The following is a 19,105-nucleotide window of genomic DNA, read 5'->3' as shown; positions in this document are numbered from 1 at the left end:
GCACTGTCCCACTGTGCCCCATCAATGATCCTCCCAAAAACTAAGTCTATACTTCAAACCCTTACCCTCAGCGGAAGAACTTGTACAAAAAAGTCAGATGTAAAGGTAGGGAAAGGGACAGCCACAAGAGGGGAAGGGAGAGTGAGTGTGTAATGGGATTCAGTGGATGGACATAGATGGGCGAGTGTTGAAGAGAGGGAGCTGTTGCGATAGGGAAACTGAAAAATGTTCACTGATGCATTGCCAAACAGAGCAGAACGAAATTGCTTCCGCACCCGCCTACCCCCCTACACACAAACACACATATCTGCCATGATAAGTACACACAAGCACATCCCATCTTTCAACTCTCTACCTCCTATGGCTATTGAATTAATTCCAGTGTTTGGATTTTCACATATAGGTTCGTTTTTTTAGATGATACTTCGACGAAAGAGAAGTGTTTGTGCAGGATGAACAGATGGATCACACTGAGAACCAGAAAGGGAGAATAGTACACCTTAGTCGATGCCAAGATCAGTACGTGCATTTTGTGCTTAGGCCACGACGGTTTTTCCATCCTGTTCCTATGCCGAACAGTGAGGGGTGGACAGGATATCCAAATCTCCTCAGGTGCAGTGTCAGGTAGTGTCCAATGTTGCAACGTCCTCTCTAGAGAGAAGAAGAGGCTGTTTATACAACTATATCTACATCTATAAAGCCTACAATATGTATGGGTAACAATGAGCAGGTATCAGAGTGGGATTTATTTTTAGGAACAGCCAAGTCTTGAATCAAGTCCAACGCAGTAGCCAACCTTAATCACATTTTGAATTCCACTTCTGGTCCTCAATAAAAGCCTCCAAAACTTGGCTAGTTGACCCTACCACACTTCCAAACCAAATGAATTCTGGCGCACTTTCCCGGTTCAAACCCATCTTCAAACACAGCCTTCATCTACACACCTATAACATTGTTGTGGTGTCAAATAAGGTCCAGTGGCCTTGAGTGAGAGAGTGAGTGAAAGAGTGAGTGAGTGAGTGAGTGGGTTCGTTTTTTTAGATGATACTTTGTGTGTGTGTGTGTGTGTGTGTGTGTGTGTGTGTGTGTGTGTGTGTGTGTGTGTGTGTGCCCTCCCTTGCTTGGACCACGCTCATATTTGAACAAGGCTTTCATTTTGATCTCAATTAAACATCCATAAAGATTCAAGACTGCATGTTGCAAAATGACGACACAATCACAGTCACAAAAATGCCTGTGACCTAACATTTTCATTGTCATAACTACACTGTAGCTATGCACACATGACAATAAAAGCCTTGAAACCTTGAAAAATAGGTCTCTAAAAAGGTGAAAAAAGCCTACATTTTCTCACACTGCATATTCTTTTTAAGCTGAACCTTTAATCTCATTCCTGTCCTTATTTTAACTCCCAGTATTGTAAATCAACCAAAAGCTCATTCTAGGTGACTCAGCATAAGATTGACAGTTTAAGATGATAACAGGGGGGGGCGTCAAATTGCTGGATAGATACAGAAAATAAACTCAAGAGAGCTGTGCTGCCACTAGGTGATGACAAAGCTTTTCAATGATTCAAACAGCAGGGTGCATACAGACATCTTTACTTTTCTCCTGTGCTGGTTAAGGTAATCAGACCAATGAAAACACTGTATGTCATGTTAATAGTGAGATGCACATAAGCATATTCACAGACCATGTAAATGTAGCACTGGGCACATCACATTATTGTATAATATTGTTATTGTATATATGATATGACATTAAACCTTTTCAAGTTTGTCAAGCAGTTGTCATTCCTCTGTAAAAGGCATCATTGGAGATGTATTAGAAGATTGTGGCTTCGATATATGCACTATAATGAGATAATGAAAATAAAATGGAATAAAGTAGTATTCAGTTCTGTTTTGTCTTGGAATTTGTATCTTTTCAAATGTGAGATTTGCAAGTTAGCGAAGGTGATAGGCTTCATATATATAATTGAGTGATAAAGTGACAGATAGTTTTAAATAAAAAAGTACCCAAGCTTACTATTCCTATGGGATACTATATAGTGCCACTGTGGTCAGTCTAATTCATCTAATTATATTCCATATTTCATTTTTTTACATAACATTTTTGAGCTCAGTGATGTTGCTATACTGCTTAATGGAAAGAGTTACTTTGTGTTTTATTGTCTGCAAACATACACAAAAAAGGTTTTTACTGTGTATCATCACTTATTGGATTAAGGCAGATTTAAGACTGTAATTCTAAAATGAAAGAAACACCCAAAAATTGCTTTTATACTGATAACTTACCGCGAGAGGAATCAATTCGACAAGACAAAGGTCATCTCACCGGAGCCAAGCAACAACTGGTCAAACAAACAAAAGGCTTTGCTCAAGATGAGGAATCTAATCCAATTGGAAGTCCAGAAGAATGCAATCCTGTGTATAAATAGGTCTACTACTCTATGGCTATGCTGTCAGTGAATACATCGGAAACATGCTTCTTTCTGCTCTGAAATTAAGGTTTGATCTTGTGATCTTTTGGAGAAATGCGTCTTTGAAAGCAACACATAGTTCAATTTCATGAAGTTGTGACAATACATACTAATCTCTCTGAACTGACCAAAGAGCTTACAGAATAAGTCTGTGTTTATCATGTTTTCACCCATTCATCTTCACATTTTTACACTTTCGTTTGACCTCAATTACACATCCATAAAGATTCAAGACTGCATGTTGCACATTGGCGACACATCACAGTCAAAAAAGTAGGTCTCTAAAAACATAAAAATAGCCTACATTTTCTCTTACAGCTTACCTTTTTTTAGTCTAACCTTTAATCTAATTAATTTCCTTATTTTAACTCCCAGTATTGTAAATCATCCAAAAGCTCATTCTAGGTGACTCAGCATAAGATTGACAGTTTAAGATGATAACAGGGGGGGCGTCAAATTTGCTGGATAGATACAGAAAATAAACTCAAGAGAGCTGTGCTGCCACTAGGTGATGACAAAGCTTTTCAATGATTCAAACAGCAGGGTGCATACAGACATCTTTACTTTCCTCCTGCCTGGTTAAGGTAATCAGACCAATGAAAACACCCTACATGTTAATAGTGAGATGCAGATAAGCATATTCACAGACCATGTAAATGTAGCACTGGGCACATCACATTATTGTTTAATATTATTATTGTATATGATATGAAATTAAACCTTTTCAAGTTTGCAGAGCACTTTGTCAAGCAGTTGTCATTCCTCTGTATAAGTCCTCACTGGAGATGTATGTTATATGCACTATAATGAGATTGTGATGGAAACTTCTGAAGCAATGGAGACAGGACTCAGAGAGACACGAGGAGAGCAGGAACTTTGATGGCAAACACAAGACATGTCGTGTGCCACGAGTTGACACAATCGATGCCAAACCAATTCTGAAGATCTCTACCCCAGACACATGTATTTAGCTGGTTCTGAGAGAATAATCAACATGCTGCATAACAAGATAAAACAGGCAAAGCACAATAACACCTCTATCAGCTGACGCCAACAGGCAGGAACAGGGAGACAAAACACTGAGAGCACAGCAGCCAAGGCTGCAAGTGCCTGAGCTCAGTGAGTTTATTACAAACTGATAAACTGGGTCAAAGTTATGGGCCTTGGAAAATATTTCCACAACAAACATGATGAAAATAAAAATAAACACAAAATGGAATAAAGTAGAATTCGGTTCTATTTTGTCGTCGGAATTTGTATCTATTTATATTTGAGATTTGCAAGTTAGTTAACAGTGTACACAACTTTAACTTTATACTGTTTTTAAAAAATTGTGAATCATGAACAACCAAGCTTTCAACATTGGCCTTAAGAAATCTGGTGGGACTGTTTCTTCTTACTTGATGAGTAAGAATGAAACTGAAAGTCATGAGCTTTTATACAGATAACTTGGAAATTGGAAACAATTCAACAAGACAAAGGTCATCTCACTGGAGCCAAGTAACAACTGCTTAAGCAAACAAAATATTTTGCTCAAGATAAGGAATATAATCCAACTGGAAATACAGTAGACACAATCCAATCATGTGTTAGGTATACTACAACATTGTTATGCTGTTAGTAAATACATCTGAAACATGCCTTTTTCTGCTCTGAAACTAGAGTTTGATCTTATGATATTTTTTTGCAATGACATCTAGGAAAGCAACACATAATTATTAAATTTCATGAAGTTGTGAAAATAGCTAACAATCTCTTTGCACTTCCTTTAGTTACACACTGACCAAAGAGCTTACACAATACGTCTGTGTTCGCCATGCTTACACCCTTTTTCTTTCCTCAATAACTTTTTGAATCTAGATTGTAACATGATAGTCATTTCATAAACTGTATGTGATAGCTATGAAGATAGATAATACAAATGTAAAAAAAGACAAAAACATCTTACCTTTAATAGCAAGAACGCCTCCGTCCATTTCCTTCCTACACTTTCTCCTTTAGTCTGAGGCAGATATCAAAGGAATCATTTTAGAATCATTCTAATAAATGCATTTTAAACACTTAATAACAACATGTTTGAAATTATAGGATTTTAAAATATATATTCCAAACAACAAATTAATGTTAAATAAGTGCATAACAAATAAGAAACCTTTAGGGGGTTAAATGAAAATATGAAACTGGTACTGTGTGAGAACTTGGTATAGATTTCGGAGCGCAGACCAAATGTTGCTGAGCACAAGTGGTTGTCATTCCACTGTATGTACTCAATTAAAATAAACATAAAGTTGCATAAAGTAATATTCAGTTTTGTGTTTGTTTGTTTTCAGAATTTGTATCCGGTAAAATTTAAGATTTGCAAATAAATTGTTCCAAATAAAAGGCAACAGTGTTTACACATTACATTAAATTAGAGAGCCTTTAGCTGGCGCTGTTATCCAAAGCAACTTACAATAAGTGTAATAAATAAACCATCAAGATTCAAACAAAACAAAGGGCAACAAGAAAAGTGCTGACATATTTACTTCAAACAAGCAATATCATTTTAGGTGCTGTTGCATAAGTAAAGCTTAAGCCCCAAGCCTGTTTTCCAGGTCTCAGGCTCGAAAATGACATTCCCAGAACAAATGACCATAACTTCACTTCTAAAAGGGGAAAATTAATAATCTTTTTTCTCAAAGTAATGATAAACCTGTGAGTTGGATGTAGAAAAGTCAGAATCAATATAGATTTATTTTTATTTTAAAGTAAATTCAGATTGAACATAGTAAAAAAATGTAAATTATTGTGTCCGTGCAAAAAGAACACATTACTTATAGTGAAAACCACCCTTGAATGATGGGATGGTTGACTAAAAGCTTTAGGAATCCAAACTATAACATATAATAAGTACCCTGTATCAAGATTGATGCAAAACAAGTGTAATTTGACCTTTTTAGAGAGATTTAGCAAAAAACAACAATTTCTGGGGTCATTTGGGTGGATTTGACCTATCTCTGGCCCCCCTTGGTACATTTTTATGATTGACATCTCTTTTTAACCGCTAGAGCCAATGGAATCAAGGGAAAGTTCCACATACACGTTACCAAATAAGGAGTGAGAGTGACGCGTAGCAAAAACCGGAAGCTGCGCTAACCTCTGGTGGCTACCATTAGCAGCTAATATTTATTCTCCGATTTTTGCATAAAAATGGAATTATGGATTATCAATATTCTTTTCAAAGTGACAGACACATTGGATTAACCTATGGATTAACCTTCAGCCGCGTTTCTTCTCGTTTTAATGCCATTGAACACAACTTTTGATCAGAATAACAGCTAAAGGTGAGCATATCTTTTATAAAGCTACGTCGTGTGTTGTCTGTATTTGCTTCCCCTGTCGCGAGTTCTAATCGCTCAGTGATGATACTTATATTTCTATAATCTGTGGAATCTCAGGATGTTAAAAGCTTGTTTGTGCAGATCCAATAAGTATATCGATCGGTATAGCTAGAGTTCTGTGCTAAGTGCGTTAGCATGTTTTCGCTCAGGGCTCATTTAGACCCTTCTTGTGAGACTTGTGTTTTGTTTCGGTAAAAATTATTCGTATCATCAGTTAGCTGAGTTTCTTCCCGTTAGGAGGGTATGACACATTCATAGTGTTTTAATATTAAGAAGCCCTGAGACACAGTGTAGTGAAAAAAAAAAAAAAAGACCCGCCGAAGGGGTCTTTGGGGCTTAACAGGTTAAGACAAAATTGTGACTTTATATTGTTTTACAGTGTGTGCATCATGAAAAACATACTTTGAACATTGGCCTTTAGAAGACATTTTATGGAGGTTATCAGTGTTTCTCAACCCTGGCAAATGAATTATATACCGTAAGCTTTAGCATTTTTTATTAAATTGAACCTAAAATACAAAGATTAATCAGTACACAAGTGTAATTACTTTCTGTGTGTTAAGAACCTGTAAACTCTAACAACAGGATAACAACAGGACGAACATTTACTTGTATAGTGTACAAAAAGTGTTTCTGCCCTGTTGTATTGATACTTCAAATAAAATATCGCCCGTTAATAGGAACCAAACATACAACTTCACATTACATATTTTCTTGGAATATTGTGCAAGAGGAGATACCCCTGTATTAAAGTGCATTTAGCGGTGATTGCACGTCTGTTTGTTTCTCAACCATTCTTTGAGTTGACCTTTGAAGCTATTGAGAGTGCACACGTATAATTACTTTCTGTGTGTTAAAAACCTGTACACCCTAACAACAGGATAACAACAGGATAAACATTTAGCTGTCTAAAGTGTTTCCTCCCTGTTGTATTGATACTTCAAATAAAATATCCAAGTACTTCCACCGCCAATGTTCAAAACTGGGACAGGGCAGAAATGACCTAATCAATAAGTTGTAATCATGCATTAAGAGTAGTTGTAGCCCCACCCTCCTCCTCTGAAATCCACATAAGAAGGCTGGAAACAGGTAGAGCTGAAACCAAACACAGCTTCACATTGAGTCTGAACAGACTGTTCCCAGAGAAGACCAACTTCTGAGGAGAGAGAAATAAGGGTTCCAGGATGACTTTGACGGCGTAAGTAATTGTACTCTCAACTTAAGGTTTTAGAGTCTGTTTGTAGAGGAGGTTGAATGTCATAAAGAGTTCATTTCTAAGCATCATTACTGGGGGGATGCTTCCTCTATGAGGTTTTATAATGACACAATGGTTTGCAAAGCTCAGCTAAAATGTACAGTGTTTAGTGTTTTAGCATCCTAACCTTGCTGATTAGTGCAAAACATAAAGTAAAGTTGAGAGTGATGAGAGGTTTGCAGGTTCTTGGTCACAGGCTTACATTAAAGTACAAATTAAAATGTTGCTAAAATGTCAAACCATTACCAAAGTTGTCATCGTGAGGGGAACATAAATGTCTCTACCAAATGTCATGGCATAAATCAAATCATGAGGACACATGCTGACTGTTTCTCTTTTCTTTTTAGGGAAACTTTTACTTTCATCATTGGGATGAATGGGATAACAATTGCATTATCAGGTTTGACTTTAGCCACTACTGCCATAATAGGAGTTGCGACAGTGGCAGCATTGGCAGCAGTGGGAGTTGTCGCATACAAACAGCTGGTAAGTGATATAAAAATATTTCTGGTAAAGTCTGATGAAATAATAACCTACTTTCTAATTGAAATGCCTAACCATGTTATTATCATTTGTTTTCTTTTTTTAGAGAAAAGAAAAGCCACAAAGGACCTGATTAGAGAGGATCATTGAGTCCTCTATATTTACCTGTGAAAATATAAATGGATGCTTGACAATAAAAACAAAGATGGCAGACTATTTTTATCTGACTAAATAGCTGCAATAACTGCATTTTGAACACACCCTTTGATCTATTGTTACATGCAAACTTGCTGCCCTGGGTAAATACCATCTGAAGGAAAGCACAAAATAGTTTAAAGTTTTATCTTTATGCATCAAGAAAGTTCAAAACACTACTTCTCTTTATTATAGGACACATTTTGTTTAAGTATCTTGTTACAAAATAACTCAATCTGACTGAGCGTTCTATGGCATGGTGTTTAGAAGCACGACTTTCTAAGGTGCCTCTGCCGAAGAAGTTATTAGCAGAAGAAACACTAAGGACGTGGCCTTTGTATAATGAAGTCTATTTTCAAAGGGCTTACTAAACCGAATGATGTTAATGCATCCCACAAATCTAGTTTTCATAAGATTTAAATATATAAATGATATGCTCAACCAATAGATTGAGACGCCCGTCAATAGGAACCAAACATACAACTTCACATTACATATTTTCTTGGAATATTGCTATTAAGAGAGAAATAGATTATCAAGGATGGCTTTAGCTGGGTTCTGTAAATGGGTATGGTACTAAAGGTGATAGGGTGCATATATATGGTTGAGTGATAAAGTGACAGATAGTTAAAAAAAAATTAAAAAGGTACCAAAGCAATAGTATACATATATTGCCGTGGTCATTCTTCTCTGTGGTTAGTCACATATTTGGGGAAATCATGGTTTCAATGTTCTTTTTTTACATAACGTTTTTGAGTTCAGTCAAGTTGTTTAATCAAAACTGTTTAGTGGAAAAGTTAAAAGACTTTCGTTTTATTGTCTGTAAACTTAAAAAAAATTGTTTTACTGCCTATCATCATTTATTGGATTAAGGCAGATTTAAGACTGTGATTCTAAAATGAATGGATACAAGAAACACCCATTAATTGCTTTTATACTGATAACTTACCGTGAGTGGAATGAATTCGTCAAGACAAAGGTCATCTCACCGGAGCCAAGCAACAACTGCTGAAACAAACAAAAGGCTTTACTCAAGAGGAAGTCCAGAAGTCCAGAAGAATGCAATCCTGTGTATAAATATGGCTACTCTATGGCTATGCTGTCAGTAAATAAATCGGAAACATGCCTGTTTCTGCTCTGAAATTAAGGTTTGATCTTGTGATCTTTTGGAGCGGCTATGAAAGCAACACATAATTCAATTTCATGAAGTTGTGACAATAACTAATAATCTCTTTGCACTGACCAAAGAGTTTACAGCATAAGTCTGTGTTTACAATTTTTTCACCCATATTGTTTCCTCAATAACTTATTGAATCTAGTTTGTAACAAATTAGTCAAGTCATAAATTGTATATGAAAGTTATGAAGCTAGATAAGAAACATTTATTTCTATATTTCATCTTCACATTTTTACAAAGATGGTCATTGGAGTGATTGCGCTGAATGTCTCTAATGTGCTCAAAATAGAAAGTTGGCATGTGGATTCAATGCAATATAATACTCACACTTGGCCTTTGATCCGTGACGGGGAACCAGGAATCAGCCGTCAGGAACACAATAAAAAGTTGTTCTTGTGTCTTTGTTCCGACATGCCACATGGGTCTGGCACTATCCAGTTTCTATAGCATCTCCTCTTCTTGCAATATTGATACACGATGAAAATACATTTTGGTTTAGGTCGATGTGCTCATAATGGGCACATTCAGACCAATGCAATGTGTTGTGAAAGTGGCTCAGACCTATGCAGTGAAAGGATTCAAATCACCTAAATATATTTCTTTAATGTTGTCAAACTACACTCAAATGTTTGTCCTTTTTTATTACATAACGCTTTAACCACCTTTTTTTGTAAGGATGGTTTAGACTTTCGATATTATTTCATCTGTGAGCAACAAACTACCCCCTACCCTCAAAAAACCCTTTGAAACAGTTCCTCAATACAATACAAAATATCTAAAACCCAAATTGCTCCTCACCAGTGAACACAGTGCACACTCAGACACACACTGAATAAAAGCTAGACAAGAACAAGAGATACATTTGGTTTCATGTAAAACAACTTTAATGAGTTGAGTTAAATCTTCAGATTCCTCAACTCTGACGGCAGAGCACAAATAATTCACAGATATAAGACGGACTGAGCCGTTGACCAAATTACACATTAACTGCGTCCATGTGCTTGTGTGTCTATAAACATGTGACTAGTACAGAATAGTTACGTTATTAAACTTCTTAATTGTTACTGAACATTTCTGCCGGTGTTCCTTGAATTTTCTCGGACGTAGGAGGACTGGTATGTGTGCATTTTGTTGTTCTGGTCTGTTCAGTTGTGACTGGCTGCTGGAGGGCCCGGCTGAGCTGGTGCTATCCCATCAGGCTGAGAGGACGGGTCTGAGACAGTGACAGAAGAAGATCACACCCACAGAATCAGAACATGCTAAAAGAATAACACAAAACATCCCGTTAAAGCTATTGCAGCAGTACGCAATACTCACACATGCCATTGGGAGCTCCAGGATGTCGAGGAGCCATTGTCTGGGCGTTTACTCCACCAGGAATCATCCTGTTGGGCATGGGCTGAGCTGAAGCAGGAGGCACAGCTGCAGTATGGAGAGAACCACAGATATAGGACAAACAATGATTTAACAGATAAGAAGTAAACACACTTGACTCGTTTCATTGCGTTCTCAGAGGGTTAATTTTAAAGCAGGTGTGTCAAGCATACGACTTTGCAAAGTGTAAACATCGCAGAGAAGACATTAACTGCAAGTTTATACATTTACAAGGCAGGGGGATAACTTGACCTTCTTCCTTAATAGTTACCACTTAAGTTTGTATGGTGGTGTGTCAATTCAGTTGGTCAGGTTTACTACATAGATGTGGAAATTAGGGTAAAATCATTTCAGATCTTGACAAGTTGCTTTGATCATAAAGTAAAATACTATGTTGTTCAGTTCCAGATACCTGTGTCTAAGTGTTTTGTGTCTATGTAGATACACTGTAATCTGTCAATTGTGATGAACAAGTGTAAATGATAAACTGAGGCATGAACTTGTTAAAATTGCACTATTCTTCTTAAGAAATGTCAGATTGTTCAAAGTGTTTTTAAAAAAGATAGTTAAAGGTAGGGTAGGTAAGTTTGAGAAACCGGCTCGAGATACACTTTTTGTTATATTCCATGGAATGCTCTTAACATCCCGATAGCAATGAATATCTGAAGTGCTTTGACAACAAATCCATAAAAAAAATTAATCTGTGGAAGCCGTAGTACTGTAAAAAGCACGACCAATCATTTTAGCCGGCCCGGCTAAAATAACTGGATGGCCTACCTGCCGGTCAGCCTTCCATCTGTGCACAAACTTATCTCGTGCCCTCATTGGTCATGTGCGCGTACGTGTGTGTTGGAGGAGGGGATCTGTAAGGAAGTGGCAGATTTTCTCCGGTTGTGTATTTTCAAATTCTAGCGCACTCGAGCTGGTTTCTCCAAAATTACCTACCCCACCTTTAATTAAATGTGAACATTCTCCAAATGTACATGTTGTTGCACTAAAACAAAGGGAAGGAGTTGTTATTATTATGCTATGATTTTACTGGTCTGGCGCACTTGAGATCAAATTTGGCTGTATGTGGCCCCTGAACTAGAATGAGTTTGACGCCCCTGTCTTAGAGGGTGTTTGATTATTGGTCGGTGTGTGTGGTCACCTGTTGGCTGCACGGTGTATCCCGGCTGCGCCTGCTGCGCCTGCTGCGCCTGCTGCTCCCTCTGCTGACGAACCTTGATCTCTGCCTGTTTGAGCTGCTCGGTGTGGAAAGTCTGTCTCTCAGAGAGGAGCTGCTGCCGCTGCTGCTCCAGCTGTAAGATACACAAAGACAAAAAGTATGAATGATACGCACAGATTACTGGACATGTTGCAAAAAACTGAGAGCAGCAGATGTTCACTCACAGCCTCTTTCTCTCGGTCCATGATGGTCTCCAGCTCCTCAAAGTGTCTCAGCTTGATCTCCAGCTTCTTCATCTGGGTCTCCACCAGCAGAGCCACCAGGGACTTGATCTTCCTCTCCTCTACTGCTGCCAGGTGCTGCAAACAAATGAGGCAAACATGGAGAAAGTTAAAAGCAGGTAAATGTTGGAAGGAAATGGACACCACAAATGAGTAAGGACCTGGGTGCATGTGATGGTTTAGAAAGAAGGGAATGAAGAAAGTAGCAGAGGTGAAGATAAGAGGGACAACACAGAGGAAGGAAGAAAAAGATAAGAGGTGAGAGGAGGGTAGAATAAATTGGGTGTGACAGAGCGTGGTAAGGAGTGGGAGAGAAAATAAATTACGAGACTCTTCCGCAGCAAGAGATGGGACAATAACTGATCTAACTCATATAGCTCCCATGGTTACAATAAAATATATATTTTGAATCAAAGCCAATTTGAATCCCTTATCATGTATTTGTATTATTTAAAATAATCCCCGTCTCTTATCTGTCAGACATGCTGAAAATCCAAAATAAAAAATACTCAATTTTATTTGCAGGTCTAAGTCTTAGATATATTTGTTTTATAATTTCCGGGGCTGAAAGGAACAACATTTCCTCTGTTTAATTGTACACACGTAAATTAAAACAAATCCTCTCTAAAATGGTGCATGTCGAGTTGCTTAGACACAGCTGCAGATCTGCTTTTTATTTTTTTATAAATGACAACCATTTCTTCACTTTACGTCCCTGTGATTGGTCCATTTTAATCAGAAAGGGCGGGCTTTACCTTGGCCTTTGTGGCAGCGGAGGAAAGAGCAGCAGCTGCTGCCGTGACAACGCTGCCATCCACCAGATCCTGCTCCAACAACCTCCCCTCATCCACTTCTGCCTGATCAAAGCTCTCGTCGTCATCTACTCTTACTGGATCAAGGAGAGCATTTCTTTAATAACAGACATACACACACATACAGTCAATTTGTATACTGTAAATATTAACATACCTCCGTCTCCCTCCTCTGCAAGTATATTTTCAGCATTTTCGCTTTTGACTAGTTCTCCCGTCACATTGGCCACACTGGGTTCCACTTTGAGCCCATCTGCCCTTAAAGGAACCTGGGAGATCTACACACACACACACACACACACACACACACACACACTCAAGGTTAGCCACTAAACTCACCAGCAGACACAATAAAACTCTAAGCTCTTATTGCTGTTTCACCTGAAGGGGGGTGGAGTTTGTTTCAATTTTCTCTACTTCCATTGATTCTGAAAAACGGAGAAAGACAGAATAAGATATGCATTGTGGACAGCAACGAGAAACATCTTCATGTCAGAAGCAATATTAAAAAGAGCCCCATTAACCGAGTTTTAAACATCAGCATATCCGGTCATAGTCCGGTAATTACCTGCTAACGGAAAGTCTGCTACACAATTCTTATTCTTATTATTGAAACATGACCGGTAAGTTTCAAATTTGTCCGGTAAAATAAATTATTTCCGGACATTTGACCGGCAAGAAACAATCCTAGCGGAAACCCTGCTTCATGTGTGTGTGAATATGTGCACGTGTTACCTGTTTTGTCAGGCTGGTTGGACGCTTCAGAGATCTTATCCAGCGACTCCTCGTGCACTTTGGAGAACTCCTCTGAAGACAAAAACAGAGAATCAATACACACACACTAAACATACAGTAAACCATCTCACAACCATACCCTGACCTACACACTACACTAACACTCCTCCATCAGTCCGCTCACCCAGTGCGGCCTTAGCTGCAGATGATGCCACCCGAGGGTCCACCACAGAGGCCAGGAAGGCCACGGTGCTCATGACGGGGTTTTCTGATTGGCTGAAAGGCACGGGCTGGTACGCCAGTGGGCCGAGGGAAGCCGCGGAGTCTTCTAAGTAAGGGTCTTCTATCGGCAGGCGGAGGAAGTGGAGAATACACTCATCCTGCGTTCTGGAGCCCACATGCTCAGATACTTTGTTCCAGTCATCTCTGTACACCTCTAAGGCCTTAGAGAGAAGGACAGAGGAACAGGTGAGAGTGAGAACAACCACTTTGGGTAAATTACTAATTCATAAAAAAAATAAAAAAAGCAATTTCCATTTGCAAAAAAGGAAGCCATCATGTGTAAGATCTTTGAAAGAAACTTATCTTTGTAAGTTGTCTTACCTCTAACAGCAAGAGTGTCTCTTGCTCCGTCCATTCTCTTCCTGATACTCCTTTAGTCTGAAGCACATGTCATAGGAATAATTTTAGAATAATTCAAACCAACACTTTTAAAATTCCTAATAAGAGAAATTAGTGAAATTAGAGAATAGTAAAAATACATATTTTTTAAAACAAATGAACAAAGTGTTTGTGTTGTTCCTGTTTGAGACCTTAGGGATTTTCTTGGTGTAGATGTCGGAGCGCAGACCAAAGTTCTGGCATTCTGAAGGCTTCTCTCTGCTCTTTTCCTGGAAAAACAACATGTTCTGCGAGGCTGACACCTGCGAGAGCAAAGCCAGTGGCAGAGTTAATGAGGAGGCATTTCATTCAGTTCAAATGTGCGTTCCTTTCACATTTGCACGGAGCTGTTGTCATGTTTTCTGTGTGTGTTTACCTGCAGGGGTTTGTGTTGTAGTGGGGCCAGCCCGGACGGTGTGTCAATCAATACATTGAAATGAGGGGTGGGTGGGGGTCCCATGGGCAGGGGTTTGCTCTCTGCATCCACCTGGTAGTTAATCAAACCCCACTGCTCCAAAAATGAATGAACCCTGGACACAAAAAACATACATTTTTATTAACCATGTTGCCGTGTTGCTGCTTTAAAACTGCCCACACAGATGACACAATATAAAAACACTGACAACTCCAGCATGTGTCATGTATTAAAAATAAAAGCTGATTTTGAGATGCATTGAGTTCACCGCGTACCACATGTTTTATTAGCAACAGATTTAATTATTTAGCATTTTTCTTTTACAGAACACCCACATACCACAGTTAATGTAGCAGATGCAGCAGACAATACATGGATGGAAACGCCCACACACATTCACACACACATTCACACACACAGTTATACCTTATGACAGAGCAGACGTCTCCAGTGAGGATGCGTCTGCAGGACGTTGAGCTGAGGTATTCCTGGGGGTTGAGCCGGTATGTGTCGATCATGAAGTTACGGTATGCCAGGTAGCTGAAGTGCACAGGAAAATCCATGTTTTAAAGTGAGATATAATCTCAGTTTCTAATCTTTATCAACAGATAAACCTAAGCGGTAACGTCTGGATGTCTGCAGTACTCACATTTCTGGTGATTTTGACTTGTTCTTTCCATGGAAGAATTCAGGCAACGAACGTTTCTCTATCGAGTGAACGCTGGAATATATGGATGGAAAGGTTGTTTGGGGTTAATTTATGAAGTTTGGATGTAAGAAAGCTAAATTGGAGTATTAGTTTGAGGGGGATTTTATCACCTGTTGTTATTGAACCAAGACGTGTAGCTCGGTATTATGATGTGATGTGTTTGTTCTGTGGTGTTGTCTTCTCCTTCTGAAAGCCGATGTATATCCCCTCTTCCCTCCTCATCTTCCTAGACACACACATACACACAGATTACATTTACATCACCCTAAAAATAGACTGATAATTGCTACAGAATACCTGGCCCTTATGCATTTACATAAACATCTTGGTTGTGAAACATAAAATCATGTTTACCCTTCCTGGGAAATCATCCTCCAGTTCATCTGAAAAAGTCAAATGAGAATGGGTGAAAACTCAAGGCGACTACACGAAAAAAAATGCAATAACCTTTAGTGTTTTAGATAGAAAAAACATTAACACATGCTTTATATATCTCCTTTAACATCAGCTATTACACTTTTCTTACCCAGGTCAGTCATGGTCCCTCCTTTGACAGGAATATTCTCACTGTCCTTCTTCAGGTTGACTATGAGAACATGGGAAAAAGGTTTAGAGACAAAATGCTCTACGTTTATGGGACACATTTTTAAGTCACTGTTTTGTAATGTTTTACCATTCTTGGGTAAAATAACTTCCTCCATGTTAGGGACAGGGGTAGGGTCCTCCATGTCTTTGGTCAAGTCTTCTTCTGGCTCTTCCTCCTGTGGTCCACGCCTTCGCCTGCACACACAGACAAGAATCAATGCTGACACTTCACCTAGAAATGGCAAAAGTATACCCTCCTGTTGGGTTAAAACAAATGTTCCTCACCCCTTCTTTCCCTTCTTCCTGCCTTCAGAGGGAGGAGAGATGGAGCGTCTTCTCTTTTTTGAAGGGGTGTGTTTGGAGTCCTGAAACAGAGGGTGGAAGTATATGGTGAGAAATTTAGAAAAAGGAGACATCAAGCACCATAAGGTATAACATCATACATCAAGACTCTTAGTAATATTAAAATGAAGGTCTCCTGGTTGGCTGTTGCCTTCATTTTCAACCAGGAAACTGAAAATCGAATTATTGATAATTGCCTTTCCCTTAAAAAGCCCTGCTGACCAGCAACAAAATCACACAAACCTGCTCGTCTCTGAGGTGAATACGCCGGCGCAGAATGATAGCTACATTCCTCTCATTCACACAATAGTCTTCTTCGTTCATCCACTCGTTGAAAACATCCGTGTCCAGAACCCAGCCAGCATGGACCTGGAGCGCACACACCAGACAAAATTAATATTAATGCGCACAAGAGATCATACAGTGCTGTACAAGACCGGTCACCCCTGTAGTAACATTGATATATCTATTTTATAAAAAGAAAACATTTGATTTTTTTCTAATGGACTTTGAGTTTCAGCTGAAGATCATGATATAACCAAATTCCAGTCAAATTGAGACTTATGATACAGTAAATAAAGTGAACACTGTGTTGTGTAATTAAGTATTTAGCGTGGTACAGCATCATGTTTTTGTAGGTGTGCTGAAGTACTAACCCGCCACGGCTTTTCTGAATGTGGTGGCTCTTCAACCTCTCCTTCAACATCACTTGAGGACAGCCAACTGTCATAACTGTATAAGAGTAGCAAAAAAGACAAAAAGGGTTAGCATTGTGTTTGTTTGTGTGTAAGCATCTCTGTGTGTGTGTGTGTGTGCTCATGCATTACCTGTCAGGGTGCATGCCCCAGTGTACCAAAACATGTTTGTCTTTCCTCATGACAGGACGCATCCATTCATCTGAAAATACAAGTGTATGAAAAAATGTATCAAGTTACATTTGAACAAGCACTTAAAAGACAACAAACACACAGTCATGTACAAACTGTTACTGACCTTCCTCTTTAGAAGCAGGTGAGGGGTAGATGTGGTGACTGGCGAGCGTTCGGTCCTCAGTGAGCGTACCCTGTGTAAGAACAAACTGTTACCCTGTTGCACTTATATCGAACTACATTATGAGAGCTTTGCTTAGTTTCATATGTTTCTGTCTAAGAATACAGCAACCTATAAACCTTTTCTCCTACATCAGTCTGGCTTACGCTCTTGTCTGCTCATAATTAACTCCCCTCTGCAGCACTTTACCTGGTGTTTGGCGATCACATCTGTAAGTCTGCTAACCAGCTCCTGGTCCAGCGTAGGGTCCACATATACCACAGGCAGTGACATACCCTTGTTCTGTAGACGCACACAAAACAATTTGTTCATTAGTGGTCCCTGTTAGGCTTATAGTTGTGTGTGTTTGTGTCTATGTGTATTCATGTGTGTGTCTGTGTCACCTGGATCAGTGATATTCCAATTGCACCAAACATCTCAACATTCCTTTCAGTTCGTGATGGATTCTGCAAGTCAAACCTACGCCTGTAAAAAGATGTAAGGGAAGAGATTACATTTAAATAACATTTCTGGTGAAAAAAGGCAATGTTTGGCATGTCACTCACCAGCCTTGCTCTGCCTTAAACTTGTAGGCAGTGCCAAGAATGTGGCAGAGTCCACCCGCTGGTCGCAGGTCCAGGAAGCTTTGTGCCTGCAGGGAAATTGTCAAATTAACAGCCGATTTTTTTACTGGATGTCTTTAAGCTATCTTGCAAGATTATTTGTCACATAACTATTTTCCCATTTAAATTGAAAGAAGCTTTGAGATTTACTGTGCTATTGTATCCTTTGTTATGCTAATACTATTTCAAGACTTTTAAAATGTGTCATATTATATACAGTACAACGTATAGTGAAAATATTTTGTGCCTCGCTCCAGAAAGCAATGTTCAACTAGAATATGACTGCTTAAAGGCAGAATGAATGCAGAATTGTATTTATATTGTAGTTAAACAAATGTATGTACCCAATTCCCAATACATTTCATTATACATTGTGATGCAATTATATAGTGATCTCTACCCCTGCAAAACACTATATTAACTCAACATTAATCATAAAGGATTGAAACTTCGGAAACTACTAACAACACAATTAGGTATTGCAGATTTAGATTACTCGGACTGAATTATGACAATTATTTCAATGACAGAGAGAGAGGGACTCACAGGCAGTTTGGAGAGAACAGGACTGGCCGCTTGTCTGCCAAACGCATCCTCTTGGAACTGGAGGAGCTGCAGGGTGACTGCAGCCAGAGCCTGACACGAAGGAGCATCCACCAGCACATACTGACACACACACAGACACAAATATTGAAAGTGATATGACAAGGACAATTATTCGTTAAAATGCTTCAATGCAACCTACTGCATTCTACGATAGTCTAGCCAGTTTACTGTTGTATTTATACTGGTTTTCCTCTAGGATTTGGCCACATTTGCACGTCATCTTTTACATGCATTATTGTAAATAGATGAAGCACTTATTAACTTTATCACACACATCCTGCTGGGCAGTATAAACGTAACGTTATGCAGCATGAGACGTTTGTTTACAGTCTGAGCCATTGGACAAGCTAGCAGGGGGCGGCTAGCTTGTAGCTTCCTAACCAGCTAGCTACCTTTTTGTAGTGCTTCCCGATCCACTGTCGCACCACCTCCAGCTGGGCTAAAGTCTCCGGACTCTCCCAGAACCTAGCGGACGGACTGCTGTCTTTTTTCCGGTGTGCGGAAGTTCCGGAGCTGGCTAGTCTTGCCCCGGGAATGCCGAGGTTTGTTCCTCCGGACATTGTAGCCATAATAAAACGAGATAAATCTCATACAGAAGAACAAAACTGGCTAGCGCGCCTGCTAGCTTTTGCGTTCTCGATTTATCTCGCGAGACGCAGCGAGATTATGGCTGTTCGGCATGGTTTCCTATTTTTGAATAATTAATGTATTTCATTTTCACGTTGTTGTTTTTTTAACTTAATTGAGCCCGTTCAGCAGTCATCGTCTTACTGCACTTTTTTTTAATGCAGAAT

General features: G+C 39.1%; 1 protein-coding gene and 1 long non-coding RNA gene across 2 annotated transcripts; one reads left to right on the top strand and one right to left on the bottom strand.

Annotated features, from left to right (window-relative positions):
* Window positions 1-6,974: 6,974 nt before the first annotated feature.
* LOC117477607 lies at window positions 6,975-8,942 on the top strand. Its single transcript, XR_004555362.1, has 3 exons — window positions 6,975-7,060; window positions 7,465-7,603; window positions 7,707-8,942. It is a non-coding gene; the product is annotated as an uncharacterized LOC117477607 (long non-coding RNA).
* An 887-nt stretch (window positions 8,943-9,829) lies between these two features.
* On the bottom strand, window positions 9,830-18,922 carry smarcc1b (SWI/SNF related, matrix associated, actin dependent regulator of chromatin, subfamily c, member 1b). Its single transcript, XM_034124316.1, has 28 exons — window positions 18,704-18,922; window positions 18,252-18,371; window positions 17,649-17,734; window positions 17,487-17,568; window positions 17,293-17,385; window positions 17,047-17,116; window positions 16,881-16,950; window positions 16,710-16,785; window positions 16,297-16,422; window positions 15,997-16,076; window positions 15,800-15,906; window positions 15,653-15,712; window positions 15,481-15,509; window positions 15,237-15,352; window positions 15,067-15,138; window positions 14,844-14,957; window positions 14,379-14,532; window positions 14,155-14,265; window positions 13,946-14,002; window positions 13,527-13,785; window positions 13,343-13,414; window positions 12,989-13,035; window positions 12,765-12,885; window positions 12,551-12,684; window positions 11,739-11,873; window positions 11,497-11,647; window positions 10,290-10,394; window positions 9,830-10,185 (listed from the first exon to the last, which is right to left on the bottom strand). The coding sequence occupies exons 1-28, from the start codon at window positions 18,878-18,880 to the stop codon at window positions 10,118-10,120; spliced, it is 2,892 nt and encodes a 963-aa protein (XP_033980207.1). The 5' UTR covers window positions 18,881-18,922; the 3' UTR covers window positions 9,830-10,117.
* Window positions 18,923-19,105: the final 183 nt, after the last annotated feature.

Source organism: Trematomus bernacchii, unplaced genomic scaffold, assembly GCF_902827165.1.
Source record: "Trematomus bernacchii unplaced genomic scaffold, fTreBer1.1, whole genome shotgun sequence".
NCBI classification, from domain to species: domain Eukaryota; kingdom Metazoa; phylum Chordata; class Actinopteri; order Perciformes; family Nototheniidae; genus Trematomus; species Trematomus bernacchii.
This window is presented reverse-complemented; position numbering and strand designations above follow the sequence as displayed.

Coding starts and splice junctions, on each gene's coding strand:
- smarcc1b (XM_034124316.1), bottom strand. CDS start 18,880: ATGGCTACAATGTCCGGAGGAACAAACCTCGGCATTCCCGGGGCAAGA. Junction 15,713..15,799: donor AGTTATTTTACCCAAGAATG/GTAAAACATTAC, acceptor ATGTTCTCATAG/TCAACCTGAAGAAGGACAGT. Junction 11,648..11,738: donor TGGACCGAGAGAAAGAGGCT/GTGAGTGAACAT, acceptor TGTATCTTACAG/CTGGAGCAGCAGCGGCAGCA.